The 27,166-nt window shown below is 27.1% G+C and overlaps 1 protein-coding gene across 2 annotated transcripts in view; it reads right to left on the bottom strand.

The window, feature by feature from the left end:
* Window positions 1-27,166, bottom strand: part of LOC117179144 (sestrin homolog) — a 592,084-nt gene that overhangs the window by 420,745 nt on the left and 144,173 nt on the right. For both annotated transcript variants that reach the window (XM_033370823.1, XM_033370824.1), the window contains exon 4: window positions 20,695-20,760. In XM_033370823.1, the coding sequence (XP_033226714.1) occupies window positions 20,695-20,760 (66 nt within the window). The remainder of the gene's footprint in view (window positions 1-20,694; window positions 20,761-27,166) is intronic.

The following is a 27,166-nucleotide window of genomic DNA, read 5'->3' as shown; positions in this document are numbered from 1 at the left end:
ATTTATATACATACATACATACAAAATAAAATTCTTATGAAACACAAGGAAGCAGCTGAACATTTTTTGTTCAACAATGTAAAAACCAATACAGCCCCAAAATTGGGTATTTTAATCATACAATTTTCTTATCTCTGAAACTTAATTCAACTTTTCATTGTTAGTGAATTCAGGCGGGCAAAATAGGTATAGTTTAAGCATAGTGGAAAAAAATTATTTAGAATTTTCATTTGTTTTATACAAAAGATATAGAAAAGAAATAAAAAATATATATTTCATACTATGTATATCATTTATCCACTTTAGAATTAAAATTATTTTGACTTACTCACAGAATATTTAGTAATAGAAAATGGATATAAATAAACTATTATAATTATTATGGACAATTTTGTAAACTTCCTCACTGTGAATTAAAAAGGCACCCTTTAAAAATATAGAAATATATTTTTTCCGAAAATTTTATTTTATTTTTATTTATTTATTTTTTTCAGATTACAATAGAGTTTTTTTGTTTTGGTTTTCGTTTATTCGTTGTGGTCCAAATTTGGTCGTTGAATTCTTGTTTTGTGTAACAGGATTTTGCATCAATTTGATCATTGGACGTTAAATGGGATTTTTAGTTTGGATTTTGGTCTAATTTAAATTTCGTAAATTTTAAAATATAGAAAATCCAGAAAACGGTATTTTGTATAACATACTGAAATACTTGATTAAAAATGAAATAAGACTTGTTAATTAGTATGACAGTAAATGGATAATTGAAAATTAATAACCATTTGCTTGATAATATTAGCAGGCTCGCGACGTTATTATTATGCTCGTCACGAGTAATTTGATTGAATAATGGTTATTTTCAGATTATTGAAATATCAAATTATCAGACTGATTTGATTTGTTTATTCAATAAAGTACAATAAAATAAGATGAAAAAATATCAAATGAGTTAAATTAATATTAATTCATTAAATTATTATTACTTCATTAAAATAATAATAATAATATATAAATTAATCCAATAATTCATAAATATAATAACAATGCATTAAATTAATATCAAACTACAACTAGTAAATATATTTGTTTGAGTGAATGACTTTGACAAATGACATTGGACACTGTATAATGAGTAATTTATTTTCACCACTTGAGGGTAATTGAACTACTCGCAACCCAGTATTCACCGAAGAAGCTTCTCCCGAGCGCATCATGATGCTATTCTCTAAAGTTTGGTCATTACTCTAAACTTTAAGTCACCATGAAAATACCCATTCTGGGTAAATGTAATTCTGCTGATTTAACCATGCATATAATTATATTGGAACTAAAAATTCAATAAAAAATATTACAATTTGCATTCCTGGCTCAAGGTATACAAAAGATTTGAGACAAATGAAATTTCAGAAAAAGACAATTGAAGTATTAGTTTCTGTAGATAAAAATCAAATTTGGCTTTTAGGTGAAATAAAATTGACAGTAACTTTGCCCTTCTGATAAAAAGATGGCAGCGAAACTTCACTTTCAAAATTCCCTGAATTTTCCCTAAATATAAGTTCTCAATTTTACTACCCGCTAATTTCTAACCTAAAAAACTCACTAAAATACAGAAAAAACAGAAATGAATTTTTGTTGTGAGTAATTTTCAAGTAGATTAAGTTGTAAATCTTAAACCGTAAAGTTAATTTTTGTTGAAAGTAAAGATTACTCTGAAATCGTTGTAAATATTAGTTTTTTATTTACTTTTTATTAATGTGCATTAATAAGGTGACTAACTTACTTTTAAATTTTAAATACAGTGAAACTCTTCTATAGCCCCGATTTCGGGGCTGACGGTGGGTGGCAACTAACTCATTATAACCTCCAGTTCGTAAAGACTTCCTTACCATTAAAAAATTCCATTGCTTTAAGAAAAATTGGAGTAAATTGAGAGAAGTTGAATGATAATGTGAAGAATTCGATTAAATTTATAATGATTGAAGGTAAATTATAAAGAAATTCAATTGAATTAAAAACCATTCAAGTTGAAATGAGGTTAGGAAAACTCGAAAGAATTCGATTAAATTCCTATGAATTAAATCAACACATGAATTATTATAATAAATAAATATTAATATATTATAATTAAATATAATCAATGCTCAATAAAAACAAAAATCCATTGAATTGAATAGAATAAGCGAATTTAAGATGAATTTAGGTAGATTTACAAAAATTCCAAATAATTTACAAGAACTCAGAATAAATTAATAAGAACTCAGTGTAAATCAATTGCAAAAACTATTTGATAATCTCTTAAAATCTTTGAAATCCTCCGAAATCCCTCATTTCTTGTGAAAACATTCTTTGAAATAAATCAGATTATTTATATAATCTTGTGCGATTCCATGAATCCTGATATTTTCTTAAATCCTGGAAAATGTATTAAAATAAGTTGAGGGTCTTTAAAATCGCTTAAAACCATTGCAATCCTCGGAAATCTTATAAAATCCCTTGGAATATTTTTAAAAACTTTTTCAAATCTCTTAAAATCAATCAAAACCTTCAAAATTAATTGCAACTTTTATAACATCTTGAATATTATTTGAGTCCTTTTAAAATACTCTATAATATTTCAACTCCTTTGAAATCTTTAAAAATCCATAAAACTTGTTAAGACACTTGAAAATTGCTTTGAATTTTTTTAAATGCCCTGAAATCTTCAAAATCCTTTGAAATCCCTTTTAATTATTGACATCTGTTACAAATTCCATAGGATCTTTTGAAATACCTTAAAACATTTCATATCCTTTGCAAATATTTGAAATACCTTGCAACTTTTTAAAATTGTTAAAAATTGCTTGAACATTTTTTTAATGTTCTAAAATCTATAAATTTCTTTAAAATCCGTTCTATTAAAATCTAATTTAAAATTCTTAGAATCTTTTGAAATATCTGATATAAGATATCTGAATATATGATATTTGAAATATCATATACTTGTTGAAAATTCCTTAGTATTTATAAAAATACCCTAAACTCTTTAAATTCCTTTGAAATCCGTTCTAATTATTTATATTAATTAAAAACTCCTTCGAATAATTCCAAATACTCGGAAATATTTCAAACCCATTGAAATGTTTTAAAACTCTTCAGAACCTTTTAAACTGCTGACAATTCCTTTCAATTAAGAAAATACCCAAAATTCTTTCAAATACTTTAGATTCCCTCCAAATTATTTAAATCTATTAACAATTCATTTAAATTTTTTAAGAAACCCCAAAATCTTTCAAATCCTCTACAATTTGTTGAAATACCTTGCAACTTTGTAAAGCTCTTGAAAATTTCTTGGAGTTTAAAAAAGTACTCTTATATCTTAAAAATCCCTTGCAATCCCCCTTAATTATTGAAATCTGTTTAAAAATACTTAGACTCTTTTAAAATACCCAAAACATTACAAATCATTTGTAATTTTTCGGAATACATTGCAACTTTTTTTAAATGTTGAAAATTCCTTGGTATTTTTAAAAATACGCTAAAATCATTATAATCTTTCGAAGTATTTTGAAATCCCTAGAAACTCTGTAAAGTTCTTGAAAATTCCTTGCAATGTTTTAAAGTATCATAACCTCTAAAATTCCCGGAAATAGTTCAAATCCATTGAAAGCTTTCAAAATCATTTGGAATTTTTTTAAACTGCAGAAAATTCCTTGAAATTGAGAAAATGCCCTAAAATCTTTTAAATCCCTTAGAATCCCTACAAATTATGTAAATCTGTTAACAAGTCCTTAGAATCTTTTAAAATAACCCTGAGATATTCCAAAATATTTCAAGAAAATTAAAAAATAGGTATAAACCTTAATTCAATAACTCATAATTAACCATGGGTTAATTTATTGAAAGAAAAGTGACTACAATGATTTTTTCATTTTAAAAAGAGATAATAATGACTTTATCTTCCAAAATTGACCAGAAAGTGATTTAAGAAAAAAAGTGCTTAAAAGTGACTAAACGAGATTGTGTGGCTGCCCTGATTATTCTTGAGCTTCTAACAAAACTTTGCTGACTTTTTCCACCTTTTTCAAAATTTCTGACTTTCCTTGACGAACAAAATTTCTTAACTTTTCACTGATTTCAAGGTTTCTTCTGACATGCGGCCACCATTTAAAAATTGTTTTCGAAAGCAAAAATGTGTTCACTGCAACCGCGAAAGGTACTTTTTCTTTAAATCGACTAGTACTATTCACCATGGACTCTATACCCGGAACGTGATTAATGGCAAAACTTTTCTACGATTCCTCTGTAAATCGAAGGGTACCAATCACTTCACCCTCTTTCATCCAACAATAAATCAGAACTTATTTTCAACGAGTTCCAGCAGCTCACTTCGATGAAACGTCGCGTCTTCAGTGAGAATAAATAACCTTCTTTGATTATGAAAAAAGTGACAAGAATGTCAAGAAAAAAAAAATAAACGGATATGAAAGTTCATAACAAACAATTGTATATTTGTAAGTATGCATATAAATCTTAGTGAAGTTTAAAAACTATTCTAGCAAAAAACGCAGAAGTATTACCAAATCTTTGGTTGTAACTACTAAACAGGTGGTTGGTTTCACAAGCCAATTTATTTAGCTCAACGAAATTTTTGTAATTACCGTTTGTTAATTGTACCAAAGCATTTTGTTACTCGTGCCAAACATGCGACCGCGCATACGTTGACGCTGGAAGTCCCAGTTTTCAATATGGCTCATGTAAGCTGATACACTAGAGAAAGGATTGTAATCTAGTTTTGATCTAAAAGGCTTTTTTTTAAATAAACAAAAAATTAAAAATTTCTTTGATTTCACTCTAGAATTCAGTATTATGAACATACCTTTTTTATTTTATTTCTCAAAACAAAATATTCCTTATTAGAAGAGAAGCAAATGCTTTAATTCAGTCAAATGTATTTAATATGAGAAAAAGTCTTTCGGATAATCAAAATTTCGTCTATATTCTAGATTATCTGGATCAATTTAATTGTGATTAATTAAGCACATTTTTTCAAATCGAATGTTTTTTATTGTATCATTTAATTTCTCTGGCTTTAGCATTTTCATATTGCTATATCAGCCAACTAATTGTTTTACTTTTAAGAAAATATAATTAATTATGCAAAATATATTTCTTAAATAGACAAAATGTTTTGTCGTGCCCACAAAATAAAGTTGCGTTGGCTCAAAGAAACGATTTTGTTGCTTCTATAACAACCAAAAAATTTGGTTGGGGTAAGCAAACTTTTGTTCGGCCAACTGAACATTTTTGTTAGGACAACTTTTTATGGCGTTATTTCCTGCGAATAAATTTTGTTTTGTGATAATAACATCACTCACATTTTCAATCGGACTTCGAAATTATTACGATCCTCCATTTTAAGTATTTCTTTACATTAGAATGTTCAGTTTTGAATGTAATGAAATGTAACATTTTTCAATTTACAATGTTTATAATTCGAAACTATAGAATCGACGGATATGCAGCTTGGTAACCTGCACTTGAAACAAATGTTTACAATAATTTTTTGTTTTCAGAGTTTAAACTTCATTATTAAAAAATTGTTTAAACTGATTGGAAACTTTGCTTAGATGTTTGAAGTATACCCTAAAATTGTGCCATGCCCTTAGCATAAATTAATATAAAAATTACGGGAAAAGTTTGTAATTGGCTTGGGTCACTTAGACCTAACGTGACCATCGCGTAATTACAATCACTTGTGACGAGGGAGGGTTAAAGATAAAATTCCCTAATTATAGAATTTTTCATTTTCGGCCCACTTTATTAGACTTATGAATGTCATATCAAGCATCTATAAAAATTAAGCCAGTATTATTAAAAATATATAAATATTATAAAAATGCAGATTTGTGGCCGAAGCGTTTACCAAGTTAACTGGGATATTTATAGCAAATAATCCTGAAAGTATAAAAACGTTGAATCTTTAAATTAGACAGGCCTTGCCTTAGAATTAGTTCCCATTTTTAAAATGATATAGTTCTCTCTTTAAAATGTTAAATTGTGCTATTATAAAGATAGAAATATGAAAATTTCTCATTTTTTTAATACCACAATTTGAAATTGTTCTAATTTGAAAGAATTTTAGTTTAAAGAAGTTCAATTTGTCTACTTTGTCTAAACATACCATTCATAATTCGGAGACTTTTATTATAAATATTTATAACTTGATGTCACATAATATTGAATGCTTAAAACATTTAAAAAATCAATTCAAAAGAGCAAAAAAACATTTTTTAAAATCGAAATAACTATTTTAAATATACCACAGATGTATATTTCTGAAAAAATGTCAATGAATGATAACAACTTGTAGAAATATCAAAGTTAAAAGGTTGAAAAAATTATTACAACGTTAAAATTGTAACTAAATTGTTATTGAAGTTTTAAATAAATATATTTTTTTTAATTACTATATCCAAAAATAACATTAAAAATAATTATCCTACTAATATGTTGATTTGATTTTTTTTTAATATTTAAAAACATAAACCCATTTTCAATCAGCAAGATGGTTATTTAATTCTGTACTACAACTTTTCAGCTGTAACGTTAAAAAAATATAATTTTGCCCCTTTCAATTTGAAATTTCTTATTTTAGGACAATAGAATAGAAAACAATTTCAAAAATATCTAGTCTGAAATTCTTAAATTTTTAATAGATCTAATTTAAAAGTGTTTACATTGTTCAGTTCAGATCCATACAGAAATTTTTCCAATTAATTTCAAGCAGATGTTATAAACATTTAATGATCTTGACAATCAAATAAAGAAATTTTTAATAATATAAATTTCGATGTAAAAAAGATCACTTCCTACAAATAATAAAAGCAATAAAGAGCAAAAAGAAAGAGCGGCGTTCCGGGTTCAAGTTCGGGCTGAGGCATATTTTTTTCTTGTTCTTCCAAAACTACTTCTCCGAAATAATCGTTTTGGGAGCGAATTTTTTATTCAATAAATACATATTGTTTAATTATTTTTTTTGTCGAAATGTGTATTTCATTAACTGAAAAAAAAATACACTGAATGAGCCGATCAATAAAAAATGATAATTATATATCGACTTATATTTTATACGAATGGACCTAGTACAACCAAAGTCCTATCCTACAATGTATATGACGAAGAATTGCAAATTTCCTACCAGCATTAAAAACAACCTGACAAACGAGGGATTCTAGCATATTCCACAAAATGCCCTAGGGTCGGCTGAAATTCACTCCTAAGCCCGGCGATTTATCGGCATTCAAAAAGATTATACTGGAAAAGCCAATAAAAACGTCCACGAAATAATATCTAGAGAATTTACTTCACTACTCCTATACTATACACATTCCTATGTATCATGAACATAAATTGGCAAGATTATTTTATCTATTCGTAGTAGCACTTCCTCATATTATTTTATGGAAAAATATTGATCTTTTTCCTTATTATTACTAAATCATACTGATAAGAATTATGTAATTATCAGTTACAATTCCCAACTATGAAAATAGGAATTTGAAAATACTATGAAAATATAACAATAATTAAAACAGGCGAAACTTTCCTACAGTAGATAGCACAACCTACAATGGGTAATGATTAATAAAAAAGTACTAATGTATGTAAAAACATGAAGCTTAATCAATAGTTAATACACGATAAGTGTTAATAAATTAAATTTAAAATTATACATTATAAAATTATATTTTTTAAATTTAATTATAAATTGAAAAATTTTATGTTTGAAAAATTCTCTCATAGAAGAATTACAATTTTCTTAAAAATAGGCCTCCAAGACATTTGAGAAATTCAAAATAGTGCAAATAGTAGTATAAATTTTAAAAAATATCCCCAAATATTTTGGAAATCTGGTCTGTACTATACATCTCACGTATAATCCCGCTGAATCCTTTCAAATCTTCTCGAATACCCTACAAGCTTTGAAATCCATTGACATCCTTTAAAACTCCATAAACTCTGTTGAGATTCTCTAAAAATTCCTAAAATCTCTGAAATCCCTATATGTCCCATAAAATTTAATTTATTCCCCCAAGTTCTCTAAAATAATAATGTTATCTGGAGTCACTTGAAATCTTTTAAATATCATGGAATCCTGGATACTTCTGTATATGCCTTTGAAATTTATGAAATCATACGAAATTCTGTGAAATACCTTACAAATTTCGAAATCTTAATCATTCCTCAAAACTTTTTATAATACCCTGAACTCTTTTATTTCCTTTGAAATCCCTTACAATGTATAAAATCACTTACAACTTGTGAAATGCAAAGTAATCCTACACAAACCCAGTAAAATTCCATAACAAATCTTAAAATATGTAATACCTTTCAAAATTCGTTAAAAAATGAGAAAATCTTTTGAAAATCCTTCAAATCCACAGCTATCACTTATAATGTAAGAAATCTTTTAATTTCTGTTGAAATCCTATAAATCTCTCAAATATTTGAAAAATCCTTAAAAATCCCTAAAAGACCCTAGAAACTTAATTTTATTTAATCCCTAGAGGTTTCTGAAATAGTAATGATTTAATTTGGAATGCCTTTAATCATTGAAATGTTATGAAATTCTGGGAAAGTCTTTGAAATACCTGGAAAACTCTCAAATTTTTCCCTCAAACATGGTGAATATTCTTGAAATCCCTGGATATTTTGTAAAAACCGTGGAAATTATTTGAAATCTTCTGAAATTTTACGAAACCATTTTAATATTTTAATTTGTTAAATGTTCCATAATCCTAGGAAATCCCATGAATTCTCAGAAATCCCTTAAATCCGTAGAAATCCTCAGAAATCCCTTAAAATTCCATGTCATTTTGTTTTCCTCTGAGGTTCTCTAAAATAATAATTTAATGTGGAAATCATTAAAAACTTTAAAATATCATTGAAATCCTGGATACCACTTAAAATCTTATGAAAGTTTTTGAAATTCTAAGCAATTCCTTGAAAAACCTTAAAAATAACTAAACCTCGTGAAATTCTCTAGAAACCTTTAAAATATCCTTAAACTCTTGAATATCCTTTGAAATCCCTTGAAACGTATAAAATCAAATAAATCTCATGAAATTCCTAGTAATCCCGCAAAAATCGAGTAAAATTCCATAAAAAAACTTAAAATCTGTAATATCTTTCGAAATTTCTTCCAAACTGATGAAATCTTTTAAATCATCTATAATATCTGGAACACTCTCAAATTTTGTTGAATCTTTTGAAATCTATAGTAATTCCTTATAAACTATAATGGAATTTTTAAGTTTCTATTGAAATTCTATGAATCCCTCAAATACAGTAAAATTTCTTTAAATCCCTTAATATTTTGTTGATAATGTGAAAATGCCTTGAAATATTCTGAAATTATGTTAAATTCCTTAGAAGTTTCGTAATCTAATAAGATTTTCTATAAATCAAGATTGGTTTAATTCCTCGACTCTATCTTTATTGGACCTATGTAATATTTAATATGAAGTATTAAATGATAAAAAAGAAATGAAACAAAAATAATGATATAATAATACGAAAAGTAATTTCAGCAACCAAAACACGTGTTAAGTAGCATATATTTTATAAAAATTTAGAAAGAGGAAACTTACGTGATATAAGTTTCTTCTAAAGTTTTCAAAATCCGAGCAAAATTTATAATCGAAAGATTATTAGACAAAATCAATCATCAAACTGCAATTACGTTTTCCTTAAATCACATAATTAGTTTTCTACTTAATTAATTAGAAAACTACTAATAGGTTTCACTTACCTTTCTTGTACGCATCGGAACTGCATCCACTAATAGAAGTTGCACAATAAATAAAACTCACAATTTAATTTGAAAATTAAATTGCTTAGGTGTTTAATTATATGTAATTGTATCTACCACTTATAAATGAACAAGTTACCTTAAATTGACATTATCACTCACTGATAGTGCAATCGGAAAAAACAAACATATTTCAGTTCAAGCGATGCAGGTTTCCTCCTGTCCAAACCAAATAAAATATGCACATTTTAAAAGTTGCTAGAGCTATTGCCTTTTGCGAAATGGATATTGAAAATCCTTTCATTTATCATGTCGGATGAACGCGAAAACTGTTTCCACAGAGAAACACGTTTTCTTTCTGTGAAGGGAAAATTCAGAACTGTAAACAGAGTAGCATGTTTAGGATTTAGTGGAAACAGATAACATGTAAAGATATCACACATTGTCATACGAAAAAAGGATCATATTTTTCAACATAAAATGTTTTTAGCTTTAGGGATATTAAATTCAACAATATTTTATGATTCTTATATCAATATCAAAAATTTTCTTCTCAAATTTACCATCTTTTTAGAAAAGATTCCACTATTTTGTTAAAACGTTTTTCCTAGGATAGGCGGAAAATTTCATTTTCAAAAGTTCCCTGACTCTTGCTTGATTTTGTCCTGCCCATTAATACTGAAAGACCTTTCTTTTAATGTTGCAAAATTTTTAACTTTGAATCTAAAATCTAAAAGATGAATTTTTAACAAAATATTTGAATTTGCAACAAAATAATTAATTTTTAAAAATATTAATGAAATTTCAATTGAAAAAGATGAATTTTCAACCAAATGGTCGAATTTTCAAATAAAATATATTTAACTTTAATCAAACCAGATGCATCTTTAACCAAATAATTGAATTTCTTAGAAGACAGTTGAATTTTCAACAACAAAAAAAGATGAATTTTCAATTTGAACAGAAGAATTTTTTTCCCAAATATATGAATATTCAATAAAACAGTGGAATTCTGGGCCAAAATAGATTAATTAAAAAAAAAATAGTTAAATTTACAATAAAATAATTAAGTTTTTAAACAAATTGTTGCACTTTTAGCCTAGTACAATTAATTTTCAACTAAATGGTTGAATTTTCAAACAAAATATAAAACTATACACAAAAAAGTTGCAATTTCCACTAAATAATTGAATTTTTTAGAAAGCAGTTGAATTTTCAGCAACGAAAAAAGAATAATAATTAAATTAGTAACAAAACAGTGGAATTTTTATCAAATACTTGAATTTTATAACTACGAAAATGAATTTTTGAACAAATATTCAAATTCTCAAGCAAAAAGAGAAATAGTTCAATTTACCATCAAAACCAAAAAAAAATTAATTGTAAATAAAAAACAATTGATTTCGACAAAAAACGGACTTGCCACCTACTAGTTACATTTTCAAGCTAAGAACATAAAATCACAATGAAAAATGTAATAGCTACGTATTCAACAAAACTGTTGAATTTTCATCTAAAAAGATCCATTTCGAACTAAAAATGGGACAGTTACATTTTCCGTAAAGGAAAATTAATTTTCAATAGAAAAAAATAAGTTTTGAATAAAATAGTCCAAATTTAAATTTTTCAACTTTCAAGCCGGAATTGCATTTTTCTTTAAAATAGTTGAATCGTCAACCACAAAAATATGAATTTCGAACAAAACAGTTGTATTTGGAACCAAAGAAGAGGAAATTTTAAACCAAGAAGATTAGTTTTTTACCAAACAAGACGAATTTTCAACCAAGAAGGATGAGTATTTGACCAAATTGTTGAATCTTCAACCAAATAATAACATTTTTAACTCAAAATATAATCGTCAGTAGGTAACAAATGTAAAAGAAGGAATATAAATATAAATGCAAGACAAATAGATTAAAAATAAGAATGCTATATCAGGGTAGCTGCAAAAATTTATTTACAAAACTGCCTGATTTTTCCCAGACTTATTTTTCATTCTCCCAGACCATTAATCTTCAAAGACAAGAATATTGAACTTACAATATTTTTAACATATTGTCTTTTACAAACGAAATAAAACAATTTCAATTTTCAATTTTTAAATTATTATCCTTAAAAATTATTTAAAGTGCCTCTTATGGAAATTCTCTGACTTGTCAGTTTTTTTTTTCAAAATCTCGGACTTTTCCTTAATTTCCATATTTTCCCTAATATACGGCGAACCTGTATTTCTCTTGAGACTCAACTATTAAAAAGAATTTTTTTGACCATTGGAAGTAATACAAATGCAGGTCGAGAGATAAATTAAAAAAGGATTTTACTAATAGTAAAGCATGAGCTTCATCTGACAATTTGAATTTTTCCTTTTTATAAAAAAGTTCCAAACTGCAGTTAATAAATCAGAATTCGAAATAGTAACCTAATATAAATAAAATAAATGTATCATATATTTTATTAATATAAATATAAGCTCATTATGAGCTTATAAGGATTAATTAATTATTTTAACGCACAATCAATTTTAATAGTATACATTGTAAAACTCTATTTACATTCAAAACATCCACAATAATCAGAATTGCTCAATCGCACATTAAAACTTATCGTTTGTTAATTATAATTAAAATTAAAGTTCAACTTCAAAATAAAACAATTAAAAGGTTCATATATTATCATCCATAGATTAGTATGTTCCTCTTTTATAAAATCAAGTTCCCGTAACTAAATCGATAAATGTACAAACGAAAAAGCTGGAAAACTAAAATAAATGAGCCAAAAGAAGCATCGTCCTGAATATGTTTGGATCTTGAAGTTTTAGAAGAAAATACATTTTTTTTAAATGTCTTTTTCTGCTTGCAAGTAGTTTTTATCGCGAATAGAGTGGGGTGAGTCAAATATTTTTTTTTGTAAAGTTTAGGGAAGTAAATAACCTTAGATGTACATTTTTTTAAGGTTCCAACAATTTTTTTTCTTGTATTCTTTACGGATCCCGAAATAAAAGCCATTCTTAAACAAGATTCATAAAAATCCGTTTACATACACGGAGAGAAATTTCAAGAGATTAATTCACGGAAGCGCACAATTTTTACGTGCTTTAAAGTCTCGGACTCTGTGATCTAACAGCATAGAATTCGAGACCTGATAGCGAAGGGGCGTGGCCAAATGCCTAAAACTTCGAAACCTATGCTTTAAAAGCAAGGGATCCGAGATCGTTGTCCTCGTGCCAAACCGTAATAAAATCAAGGAGTAATGTCGTGAATTAATCTCCCGAAATTTCTCTCTGTATACGATCCGTAAAAATAAAAAATAATTAAATTAAATTAATAAGTTTTTAGCGAATGCATGAATTAATTAAACCAATGATTCAAATATTTTAGAAACTTTTATTTTATTTTTAGTGAACAAATGAAATCTTTGTTCTCGAATTCTTCTATTATTCTTAAAGTGGAAAATTGAAAATAGCCCAAACGAGCCATTTTTTCTAATAATAGATTATTTACAAAGGCTTTTCATTGCTAATGAAAAACAAGCATTTTCTGCGATTTTTAGAATAAAATGAATTTTCTTGGATATTGTTTATTATAGCTTCTATGGGTGTAAATATTCTGAGACTCTTTAGCTTTCGATTTCGTATATATTTCAGAGAGGAATCAAGACGAAAAAATAGAGAAAAAAGGGGTAATACCTTTCAAGAGATTCTCTGCAGGAAATAGACCTTCTTAATCCCGACACTCGACAGTGTGATTCCATTTTATTTATAACAAATTTTATTCCTTTTTTAAATAAAAATAACTCTTTAGTAAAATAAATCTACAAATAAAACAAAGACAATTTTTTAAGAGTAATTTGGAACTCTGAAAAACAAGTTCATTTATCTGTTTCTTTAATCTTTTTGACTAAAATTATTATCCTGAATTTAAAAAGTAAGAATCGCAGATTTCACAGCTCAAAATAATCTAAAAAAAGGGCAAACAGGTTGATTTTTTTCCAGAAAATAGGTCAATACATTTTTTTAAACACATTAATGTAGATACCATATTTCTCAGATTTCAAGTCGAAATACGTTGAATTTAAGAAAATAAGAGTGGATTCTGCCATCAAAAAAGATGAATTTTCAACCGAAAAGGGCAAATTCTCAACAAGAGTTGAGTTTTCTAACTGAAAAGCCGAATGTTCTAGGAAATATTTGACTTTGAACCCCGAAAAGATGAACTTTATATAATAAAGTTAATTTTCCATCAGGAAAGATGACTTTTTAACTAACAAAATTAATTTTTAACTAAAAAGTTCCATTCAAAACCAAATAGTTGAACTTACACGCAAAAGAGACAAATTCTCAACAAAAATGTTGAACTTTTAAACAAACAGTTTTGAAAAATTTAAAATTTTGCAGGAGTGAAGATACTTTCAATTCAGAAAGATAAATATTCAACCAAGAAAGGTCAATTTTCAATAAGAAAAAATGACTTTACCAAAAGATGAATTTTATATCCAAAAAGAATAATTTTCAATAAAATAGTGGAATATTCTACCAATAAGATGAATTTTTATTAAAAAATTTTATTTTCAACAATATAATTAAATTTTCAACCAAATCATAAAAATTTTAATCGAAAGGATACATTTTCAACTAAAAATATAAGAGTATATTTTTCAACTAGAGATACAATTTTCGATTAAGAAAAAAATAGTTTTCTACCAAAAAATTAAATTATTAACGAAATATTAATTAAAAAAATTAATAAAAAAATAATCTTTAACAAAAGAGTTGTCTGTTAAGCAAGAGCGTGTATAGTATTACTCCCAGTCGGTAAGTGATATAAACATAAAATTGTTGTAAATAGGTCGAGGGAACCTCTACCTTTGGCGGTTCGAAGACAAAATTTTATTCGATGTTGATATTTTGTCAAAAAAGCACGATCTGTTTTACGTGCTTTTTAGTCACTTCTCCTATTGCATAACGATCTTTGAAACGTTGCACCCACTTCGCGACAAACGCTCTCTACTTTTTAATGTAGAGGTTCGCTCTACTTGCAAAAAAAAGGTTTAAGTTTGTATCACTTACCGACTGCGAGTAATAAATGCTGTACACGCTCTTATTTAGCAGACTGTAAGTTTACAACCAAGTAGTTAAATTTTCAAAGAAAAAGAGTAATTTTCAACTAAATAAATGAATATTCAACAAAATACTTGATTTTTCAAGATACGCTTAAATTAAACAGTTGCATTTTCAATTTAAAAAGTTAAATTGTCAACCAAAAATGGAATAATTAAATTTTCAGTTAAAAAAATTATTTGTTAACAATAGGAAACAAGTTTTCAACCAAAGAGACGATTTTTCAACGCAAAATCTGAATTCTCAGAGAAGAACCATTGAATTCGATAAATAAAAATGAATTTGGAACAAAATAGTTGAATGTTCAACAAAAACAGATTAATTTTCATCCAAACAGTTGAATTTTCATCCAAAAATGATCAAGTTTCTACTAAAAGAGAAGAGTTTTACAACAAAAAAGTTGAATTTTCAACCCGGAAAGATTTTTTTCTCAAGGGAGAAAAAAATGAAAACCACATTTTTTTATTTTCAAACCAATAAGGCGACTCCAAAAAAAAACTAATTGGATTTCCAACCAAAATAAATTAATTTTCATCAAAAAACACGATTTTTCTACCAAAACACGACATTTCATCCGAAAGGACTAACTTTCTATTCAGAAAGACGAATTTTCAACAAAACAACGGAATTTTTAATAAAAAAATTTGACTTTCGAATAAAATAGTTAAATTTTCAACAAAATAATTGAATTTTCAACCAAATAGTTAAAATGTTAACCGAAAGAGATGAATTCTGAACCAAAAATATAATAGGAGACTTTAAATTAAAATAATTATTTTTCAGCAAAAAAATATGAATTTCCAATCTAAAAAGACCAATTTTCTACCAAAACGATAAAAGAGGATCATTTTCTTGAAGCAGGGAAAGAAGGAATTTTTTAAAAAGGGGGAAAAGGACAGAAGAAAGAGTGTGAAGTCTGAAATTGATTTTTCGAAGGTTGTCCGTTCATTGAAATGAAGAATTCTCTTCTCGCGCTCCTATTTGTTTGAAAAATTATTTATAAAGAGTATAGAAATATGATATTTTTTCTATTTAGAATGCTACTTTTAATATTTTTATTATACGTCATATTATAAATTTAATTTTGCTAATTTACTTTCGCTATCTTTTACTGACTTAACACAGGCGAAAACGAAAAGCATCAGTAGTAAGTTGCGCCATCTATCTATCAATGAACACACTTTTAATCTCTGACATTTACTTCCTAAGTGTAGCAAAGAGTCGCTTTAAAATTGGATACGTTGCAAAATTTTTTTGCAGAATCTAAAAATTCAAGGAAATCAATATTTGATTTTATAATCAAATTTAAAATCTCATATAACAATCTACTCAGGCCGAAAAATTGGTGAAATATTGATTTTTAGAGATCGAATAACAAATTTAATTTTTTTTTTAAGTTTTTATATTCAGGCGATGCTTATTATTAAAATTCTTTACTTTTATCGCTCGAAGGTATATAAAGTCGATACAAAAGTAGACGACAAACTTGCTGTCGGTAGTAGAGGATTCTACACATCAAAACAGAAAATGATTGAAATTTTCCTAATATTATATTTCTAAATAAAATAATAGCTTATGCAATATAAAAGTAAATGAAACAAATAAGGTAAATGAGAAAAAATTAAAATATTATCGATGAATGGCAAATCCGCTTTACCGACGACCATCAACCAAAGATCTCGAGATAGTTCATATTTACTGCACGAAGTTCGAGTTTCACTGGCCCAGATTTAAATTGCCTCTAATTGTTTTGTTTTTCATGCAAATTTTTGGATTGTAAAATTAGCATCTGCTGAAGTGATATTTAGATCACAAGTGAACTTTCGAATAAACTACTTACAGAGTGCAAAGAACAAAATGTTATTGCTTTTAAACATTTTTTGTATTTTTTTGCAAATATGGATAGAACATTATCATAAAAGTTTAGTTCAATCGATAATACATACAGCAAAAGACTTTAATGTTGTAAAATGAAACGTTTATACATTGTATTAAACAGTCTTAATTAAAAACATAAATATTTTGAAAATCTGTATATTGATGAATTTGAATTTCCATTAATTTAGAATCTGCTCAAAAAAGTCTTTCGAAATAGAACAAAATTTGGATTTATCATATAGAACGCCGTCTCGAAATTCGGGATAATTAGTCCACAATTATTTTTAAGTCTCAAAGTTGAGATTAATATTAATAAAAAACAATAGTCACTGGATTTTTTCTTACTGTCGCCTCTTAACAATTTTAAAAAAATGCTTGGATTTAAATAAATTATGTCTTATTTTTTCAGGAAAAACATTTCTTGTAACTCTTCTGTTTCAAATTTTGAAAATAAATGAATAATCTTCAAATATTTTTCTTTGTTTAAAAAGTCGATTTTTTTTATTAAAAAATTTGACATTAACGATTTCAGCAATCGAAAAATTTACTTTCAAAATGAAAATTCAAAGCGGATATTTCCAGACTTTTCCCACGTTTTTTTGTTTTTACAGTAAGGGGTCAATCGACTCGGTATATGTGTAGTTATATAGAGTTTCGCTAATTTATTATAAATCATGTCTTTTTCAGTTTCTTGGGATTCAATTAATATGTTTAATTTAAAAAGCTTTGATCCATTATATTATAAGATATACTTAAATATATTAGCACCATCAATTAATTAAATAATTTAATGATGCTAAAGATATAAGTAATAATTCCAAAACAATTTTATTTTCCCTCTTTATGCTTGAAATTCAGTGTATGTTCAGGTACAATTGATGTGGATAGTATATTAAATGAAATTTAAAAAGCTTTAACCTCCTAACTTTTCAAGTAAAAATATTGCATTTTCAACGGAACAGTTGCATTTTTTACTAAATAGTGATATTTTCAACAAAAACAAAGAATTTGCTACTAAGAAAACAAACGATTTTTGAACAAAGTACATAAATTTTCAACTAAAAAGAAAAACGAATTAAAACAAAAGTTACATTTTTAAACACACTGATGAATTTTTAACTAAAATCACCAATATGCAGCTGGAATAGTTGAATTTCAAACCAAAAAGATTAATTTTTAACCAAGAAGTTTAATTTTCAGCAAAAAAGAAGTATTTTCAACTAAAAAATTATCTTCTATAAATCTAGGCTAATAATTCATTTTTCATGCTTGAAAATGTAACAGTTTGTTTGCAATTTTATTTCTTTCTTAAATGAAAAATCTTTCTTAGTTGAAAATTTAACTTATGCTGAAAATCCATCTTTTTTGGCTTAAACATACTGTTTTTGAATAAAAATTAGTAGTATTAGATTACTATACTAGTCTTTTTTTAACTATTTTGTAGAAAATTCCTTTCTTTTTTCGTGAAAATTATTTTTTTTAAACTGCAATACAACTATTCTAATTCAATATTTCATTATTTATGTGAATAATTCATGTTTTTATCTGAGCATTAATTTTTTAAACTAAAAAATGTACTATTCAATTTTTGTCTGAGAAAACCTATTTTCTACTAAAAACAAAAATGTTCAACAAAATAAATCAATTTTCAATCAGATTCTTAAACTTCCCACGGAATAGTTCAATACAGTAATATAAAGTTACTTTTACAAATAAAGAATTATTGTGACTCAATTTTATATTTCAATTTAAAAATAAAATTAGGCAAACCCTCGTAAAAATTCCGTCCAAAAAATCAGGTTGGGAATTTTCGAAAAGTTAAAAGAATTTCTCTTTAAAGGGTTCATTTCTATATAAATTTGTTATAAAATGAGGCCAGGGTGAAGCTAATTTGTCTATTTTTTTAAGTCGATATTGCAAAAATAGTGTAAATTTAAATATTTTCTTAAGTATTCAATAATTTCCGAAATAATCAACATTTTTTAGTGTTCGTGGGCTCATTTTGAAGCTATTTTTTCACCTCATAGCAGCAGTTTATATTTATAAATTGTAAAAATTTCTTATCGAATTGGAAGAATTTAAAGTTGTAATTAAAAAGTTGGAAAAATTGCAATATTCTTCTTGGTCACAAAAATATTTTTGTAGAATATATGAAACATATAATCATAAGGTTGCTATGAAATTTTCTCAAAATCTATTTTTCTTTAATTTTTATTCCTGTTTTCCTACAGATAAGATGATTTCAAATTTTTCCAACTTTTTTGTTACATTTTTTAGCGCTTGCATAATTAAAATTAAGAGAACATAATCAGTCATCAAAAAATAGGTGTGCGAAAACTATTGTCCACCCCTGTATATTAATGTGCCAATATTTAAATAAAAAATTTTTGTCATTCCTTGGTATGATACTTCTAGATACATGTGCTGCTAATTCTGTTAAGTACTTAAAATGATAATAAAAGTGACTGACCATGGAGAAAAGTCGTTGTTTAATTATAACATTTATCATACTAACAAGCATGTTTATTAACAAATATTTGTTAACTGTATTGAAGTAAATACTTAAGCTATTTGTGAATACCAATTTCATTATTTAGTACTTTTTTTTAAAGATTAAGAACATTTAAAACCTTAATCTACTCTCCCGAAAAATTAACTAAAAGTGATTTAGAGCTTTATATTTTATATTATTCTATACAATTTTTTAAATTAAATTTTTACATTTAACTAAAGTTTACTCTACATTCTACAACGAATAGATACTAAAAAAGTAAGACCGCTTGATATTAGGAGGGAAAAATATCTTGAAGTCTAGCTATTTGAGGTTTTTTCCAATAGGTACTTTTCTTGGAAAAAAAAAATTAAAAGCTTCACAAACATCATAATTACCTACCAAGTTTTACTGCTAGGTGAAAAAATAGTTTCGGAAAAGGATAGACAGTGTAAGCTCTTACGACTTACGCCAATCGCAGGTAGAATGATAGTATAACCATAAATATTGTTTGACAACTTTGGATCAAAAAAGTTATTAAAGCGTAGGTTTCAGATTAGTGCCCACACAAAAAACTTGGAAAAAAGTGCTAACTTTCCGATTTAAATCAACAAAATTTTGGCAGTTTTGTACCACCTCTAAATATTAATTCAAAATTCTAAAAAAAAACTATACTATTTTTATTTCATAGGAATGAAATTGTTCATAAACATTTAAGAGATTTCGAAACTGATGTTTTTTGTATCACCCTAGTTAGTAGACGCCCTGGAGAGTAAAAAAGTTAAATTGTAATAAATATTGTCAAAATAAAATTTCTTTGTGAGTTATAAAATTTTTTTTCATTAAAAATAATGTTTTTTATTTAAAATGAAATCACCAGTAATATTAATTTGAGTTTTAAAATCTTATGAAGACTATTTTTTTCTGAGATCTGATTTTTGGCACGCCAACTACCATAAGATTGTAATTCTTAATATTTTTGCATCAGAAAAAGGAACAATAGAGAAAAATATAGAAATCATGAACTTTCAGGGGATACATAAAAAGACTTGATATCTTCATCTACAAATTTAATATTATTTTCATAAAAGTCTCAACGAGGATCGATATACACTTATATAAACGTTTTACTTTCTGAATGCCGTATTATCTTCGAATTGAGCAAAAGCATAATGCTATGTAATTTAGTACTTGAGTAAATATTCTCTGAATGTTATTCGGCTTGTTTGTCAATTATTATGAAATTGCTGCGCGAATATAAGGAGAAACTGTTGATACTGATCAGTTTTAGTAATTTCTGCATTTGAGCGACCTGATTATTGTGTTTATAACTTTATACGATGCGCATTGTTCCACTTTTGCGAACAAAAGAAGTAACTATCAGTAATTTATTTTCTATGTGTGTGTCAGTTTAAAACTCACCTCAGAGGTTGGAACGAAGGCACTAGGTCCATCGAAAGCTGGCTTTGGCACAGGCACTCCTCTTTCCTGAAATATCAAAATCTCAAATTATAATGTGAAAATCCCATTATATTCCAGGTTTACCAGGACAAAAAAATTTTCCAGGTACCTTTGTTTACAGTGAAAAATTACTTTTCACGAAGAATAAAAATTGTAGGTATAGTGAAACTGGAAAAAGTGGCGTATATGAAATTTCTTATACGTCCACAAAATCTTATTTCCCGTACAGAAATCGCCCGATTTCAAACGTAATACCGATCTGGCCCCGATCGGATTCCCCGATCTGGCCCTGATCGGTAGAACCGTGTGGCCCATACCTGGGCCCGACCGGGCCAGAGCGATTTCTTACTGAACCGCCATCTCCATGCGCTCGAAGAACTAGTGCTGCTTGTTTTTTTCTGGTAGTGCAGTGATATTTTTATTCATAATACTCGTTTAAAATATTCTAGCAATGTTTATAAATGCATAAGGCGAGTAAGCCACGTGTTCACAGGCACCAAACACCAGTCAGTAGACCTCTAAAACCTGTGCGAGGAAGATGAGAGTAAGTAATTACACTCTGCGGGCTCACTGAAACCTAACTTCAAATAAATTAATAATTTAGAGAAAGAGTAAAATATGTGATACAATCGATTATGTTATTGCTACTTTGATTCTGTATTAATAATAAATTTAATACAGAAATACATTAAGGACAAATTTTCATAACATTCCAGCAAGAATTAGTTACTCAACTGCGCATGCGTCGCATTCGCATTCTAATTGGTTTCGCGCGAAGTTTAAAATGATAAACGAAGTTTCTTTTCTTTTTTCTTGTAAACAATGCAATTTCAACTTATAAAAACGACGCTACAATGGACAATTTTCGAAGTTTCTAATTTTTACTTCTTTGATAACCATTTACTATCATTTTTTAAATCCAATCATTTTTTCTGTTGATGTAATCAAAGCGAGTTTAATTCCGTATATGATGTATTTTTTTTATAAGAATTGATTGAAATTTGACTAAGTTATCAAATGTTAAGCAAACAGAATTTTAATTTTGAATAATATAATTAAATTTTCAACAAAATAGTTAAATTTATAACCAAATTGTTTATATTTTCAGTAAAGTGGTTCAATTTTTAACAGAATACTGGAATTTTCTGCTACAAAAATCAAATTTTAGAAGAAAAAATTTTGCCACGAAAGGAAAGAAATTTCATCCAAATTATTGTTGATCTTTTAAGCGAAAAGAAAATTTGTTACCAATAGAATTTTGTACCAATAAAGACGTATTTTTATTTTATTTTTTTTAATTTTCAATAAAATAGTTAAATTTTTAACCTAAGAGATGAACCTTCAAAAAAGAAAAGTTTAAACCAAATAGTTCAACTTTTTACCAAAATATTTGATATTTCAATACAAAAAAATTAACAAATTTTCAGCCAAGAATAGAATAACAGCTGCAATTTATTAAAATAAGATCAAATTTCTACACGCAAAAAATGAAATTCCGAACCAAACGGACGAATTTTCAACAGAAGAAGTGAATTTTCTACCAAGAAAATGTTTTCAGACATTAGAGAAAAAATGTCGGAAAAGAATGTAAAAGATTTCATACCAAAATTTTTCAATATTACAAGAATAGGCAATTGTAGAAAAATTTCAAACAAGTTTTAAGACATAATTAGAAGTTTTGAAAGCCCTATAAAACTATTATAACTTTTTTAAATTTTCTTGAAAAATCAAAAATTTGACGGAACAAGAAATAATGAAAAAAAATCAACTCTGCGATCAAGCTATGCAAGATACGACAAAGCATGAATTTACAAAAATTGTTTAATCGAAAACAATCTACAAATTTGTTATGGACCACTTTTTTATAGAAAGCGTACTTTTTATTTCATTCGTAAAAACATACATTAAATACTGTCAAAAGTTAAATTTCTGAACAAACGACTAATAAAAGAGCTATAAATTTATAACTAATTATTTTTTGATAGGATAAGTATTTTTTGTGTTAATCGTAAAAATTAACACAAAATTTCGCCTAAATTGTATCTACACATTTCCTTAGAACCACTTTACGCTAGGATGCGTATTTTTGGTTCAAAGGGTAAATAAAAAATAATATTGACAATGAACAAGTTAAGTATATGGAAAAAGGACACAAGTTGCATTTAAATATTTACGCACAAATTTTTTGTATAAAATGTGCATTTTTTAATTATAAAAACAATCCAATGAAAATACGTCTTTTTTAATATCAATGCATATTATGAATTGTAATAATATATATTTATGGATACAATATATATGTTAAGGGAAGCTGAAAATAAAATTTAATGCAAAATAAGCAAAAAGTATTAAAATAAACATGATAAATAAAATTTGTACTTTATTTTGCAATATATGTATACACATTCCCAGGCCGAGGTATAGACACAAACGTAATATACATTTGATTTAATAGTGTTGATCATAATGTAGAAAAGCTCACATATTGGACAAAATCGAATCCGAAACACGAGATACGTGATGGGAATGTGTTCGTTAAAGCCGAAGGAGCTTTAACAAAAGGGAATTCACAATCACCAAATTACTTTTGTCGATGCTTTGACTTTTAGTTTTAAAAAGTCTGTGCACAAATATGGGGAAAGTACAAAGGTCGATCGCGAGATAAATACATTATCGAGTGCGAAAGTCAACAGTGCGCACCTCAGGCGCGCTCGAATTCCAACCGAAGTGAGCCGCGCGCGAGGCGCGCGATAAGAATGTATCCAGGCAGCGGGCAGATTTTTTAAAAATTGAAATTGTAAATTTTTGGTTTGAAACAAATATATTTTTTAACTGATGATTCAACTATTTTGTTAAAAATTCGTCTTTTTAGATGAATTAAAATCTTTAAGATTTAAAATTGAACATTATTTTAGTTTAACAATGAACTATTATATCTTTCTTTTTTGGTTGAGAATTCGACTATTTTGTTTAAAAAATTTCTTTTCGGGATGAATTCAACTGGTTTTTATTTAAAATAAAAACGTTTTTGAATTGCAACATCAAATATTACACTTTTCATAAAGAATTAATCTTGATGTTTGAAAATTCAAATATCTTGTTGAAGATGAACTTTTTTGTTAAAATTTTGATTTGATATCTTAAATTTTTTAAAAATATTTTTTGATTTTCTTAATATTAGAAGTCAAATTATATTTATTTATTCTGAAAAATACGTAAACAAATAAACATAAAAATAAATGGTTATTTGAAATTTTGTATTTTTATGAAAAAAAGTATCACCCCTCAAATGCATTGTTGTTCAAAACCTGATTGGCTTTTGAATACCTTGAAATTTCTCCATTCATTTATTACATTTGATATTTGAAAATGAAATCCGATGCTAAGTTTTAATCTTTCCACAACTGTCAACTTCATTTCTGATTGTTAAGTTGGCAAGATATTTAATTGTTTTTGCAAACACATATCTGAAATTATCTACTTTAATAAGAGAATAAAAATTAATTTCATTAAATAGAAATAACTATTGTAATTTATTCTTCAATACTGAAGAGTTACTAATTCAAAGTTTGAGTATACACCAGATAATTTGCCTACAGAGATTTCTAAAGATTTTAAAACATTTAAAAACGTTTTAAATAATATCAGAATTTTTAAAAGTTTTGAAAAAAATCTTAACGTTTTGAAACTATTTCAAAATATCGTAAGGGATTTTTAATTATTGCAAGTGATTTCAACAGATTTAAAGAAATTTTAAAACATTTCCAAGCATTTCAAGGGATTTTATATCAACTTACGATATTGAAAAAAATTGAAGGTTAGAAAGATTTGAACTTTCAAGCGATTTTAAATCGTCTCTAGATAATGTAAATATTTCAAATACTTCCACAGCATATTTGCCAATTTTAACCTTTTTAAGAAGATTTAAGGAGGTTTAAAAGATTTAAAATGTTTTCGATGAGTTTTAAAGTATTTTAGGGTATGTCACACAGCTTTTAAAAATTTATTTTTAATAAATAATATTATTTCAAGAAATATTTACAATTTTTCAATATCTTTAGCTTATGTTGGCGTTTTTAACCCGAAAGTTGTATTTTTAAACAAAAGATCATTACATTCAAATCTAACAACTTTTGTTTAAATTATTAAAATCGAAAATTGGTATTTACAAAAAATATTAAATAATATTATTATTAAATTATTGATGAAGAAATCATACGTTTTTCAGATAACAGTATGAGTTTTTAACCACAAATAGGTGATTTAAAAATATATATTTTTCAGGTTTAAATCCACGCACAGTGGTCAAAAATCTCAAAAAGCTGGCCATAATTATAAATTATTGTTATTTTGCGGTAAATTTCCCTACTCGGGGGTTTTTGGGGTCGCTTATCATGAATATTTTATCAGTTTTTGAAAACAATATGGCGGCTGATATTCATGCAATTCAATTTTACTCGAATGAAAATTACGATTTGTAGGTTTCTGGGAGCGCAATTTAATCTTGATATTATTGTGGCCTTAGGAAAACATAAAAGGGTGAGTACAAAATGGCGGATAAAGGTTATGGATCCCGTAAAAAAACCAACAAATTGGTCATAAATGTTAAATGTAACTATTTTATGAGAAATTTCTTGGCTCGAGTGTTTTAGGAGTAATATAATAAGTATAGACAGTAGTATAATAAGAAGGATATGAATTTTGTGTAATTTCTAATAAAGTAAATAGTGTATTCAAAATGGTGGATACAAAATGGCGTATGAATTTTGTGTTTTAATGACTCTTTTTAGGACAAAATGTCTCTCTTAGGGCGTTATAAGACTGTGTATCACGAATGCGATATTTCTTTTCCGAGAAATAAACTATTAATACAGAACAGTGAAAAATTGTGATAAGTACACATAATGCAATAGTACACATAATGCAATACACATAATGCAATAGTAAATCAATTTATTCATCAAACTGTCTGAATAGTTTAAAACCCACAAAATACAATAGAAAGAAATATAATTTAATCACTTTCATCTTCAGTGTCACTGCAGACTGCTTTCTCTTGCCGATGAAGCTAGCACATTTGTGATTTCGAGCGAAGGTTCTTTTAACAATTCGATTGCTTCAGGAGACAATGATTTCAATTTTTTTGGTACAGTTTCCGCAGGCTTGAAATAGAAGGATATGAATTGATTAACAGTCTACGAAAAACGTCCTCCATAGTTTTTTTTCTGCTACATTTTCGACTGAAATCCTGGCGGAACTTTTTGATAAATTTATTACAAGATTCCTGGGCCTCTTCAGACATTTGTCCTATAGGCAACAAGGATGTTTCAATTTTATGTGACCCGTGTATCAAAATTTTATGGACACTTATAGGCATGTTATACCATGGATATAATTCAAAAAATCTCTGAGCAGTTGACAAAGCGTACTCTTGAAACTTGACAATGTTAATATCAAAGTCGCACGAAATAACCTGAAGTATTACATGAAACCTATCAATCCAAATTTTGTCTATTCCGGCAATGGACGCCGAGACTTGAGAGTTTTCAAAAAAAGGGCGCGCCGTATTTCCACCATTCGAGCTCCAATATCCCGGTTTTGGGATATGGGTGCTTCTTTGGAATTCTGTTGAAGATATTTCTTGTAATTTGATGCTTCTGAAGGGCTTCCTGCTGTAACATCTTTCACTAGTTTCGCAGCACACACATTCCCTTTGGCCCGGAGATTCATCTGCGTAGCATAGCCTAATTCTTCGGGGTTTTTTTTTCTTTCGTCCTTCGAATTTTTCGAATTGCGAAAAAATTTTTTTTTACATTATGGCCAACTTTGCAGGATTTTTGACCACTGTGTCACGGTTTGATTTTTTAATATATTGTATAAAATATTGTATTATTTAGATAATTTAGATACTATTAACCCTCCGTTTACAGAAGTCTTTTTCCCACCTTCCGTTTACAGACAGGGTCTTTTAATTCCTCTCCAGTTTTTGAACTGTTGCTGGCTCTCAAATAATTTAATAAAATTCAGGGTTATTTTTTTAAGTGTATACCACACGCTTCAATTATTGTTGGTGCCAAAGTTAAAAACTTTAAAAAATAAAAATCGATATTTGGGGGGAAAAATCGATGCTTGTTAAAAAATGTATGATTTTGCAACAACAAATATATAAAAAAAATCGTTGCAGGGTTTGAAAGCTTAAACTATGACCTTTGAAGAAAATATAGGCCCATTAGCGGCGGCTTTAAAAAGTTGTATTATTTGAAGACCTGAAAAATGACAATTTTTTACAGTTATTCATGCAAGCTATTCCAACGTAAAATTAGGATATTGAATGTTATTATTATTATTATTATTATTACACCATTAAGCCATTTCCCTTTCGGGGTAGGCGTGACTCACTCGGCAGGGGAAAGGAGTAGGGTGTGGATGGGAT

This window comes from Belonocnema kinseyi, chromosome 8 (genome assembly GCF_010883055.1).
Source record: "Belonocnema kinseyi isolate 2016_QV_RU_SX_M_011 chromosome 8, B_treatae_v1, whole genome shotgun sequence".
Classification (NCBI taxonomy): Eukaryota; Metazoa; Arthropoda; class Insecta; order Hymenoptera; family Cynipidae; genus Belonocnema; species Belonocnema kinseyi.
This window is presented reverse-complemented; position numbering and strand designations above follow the sequence as displayed.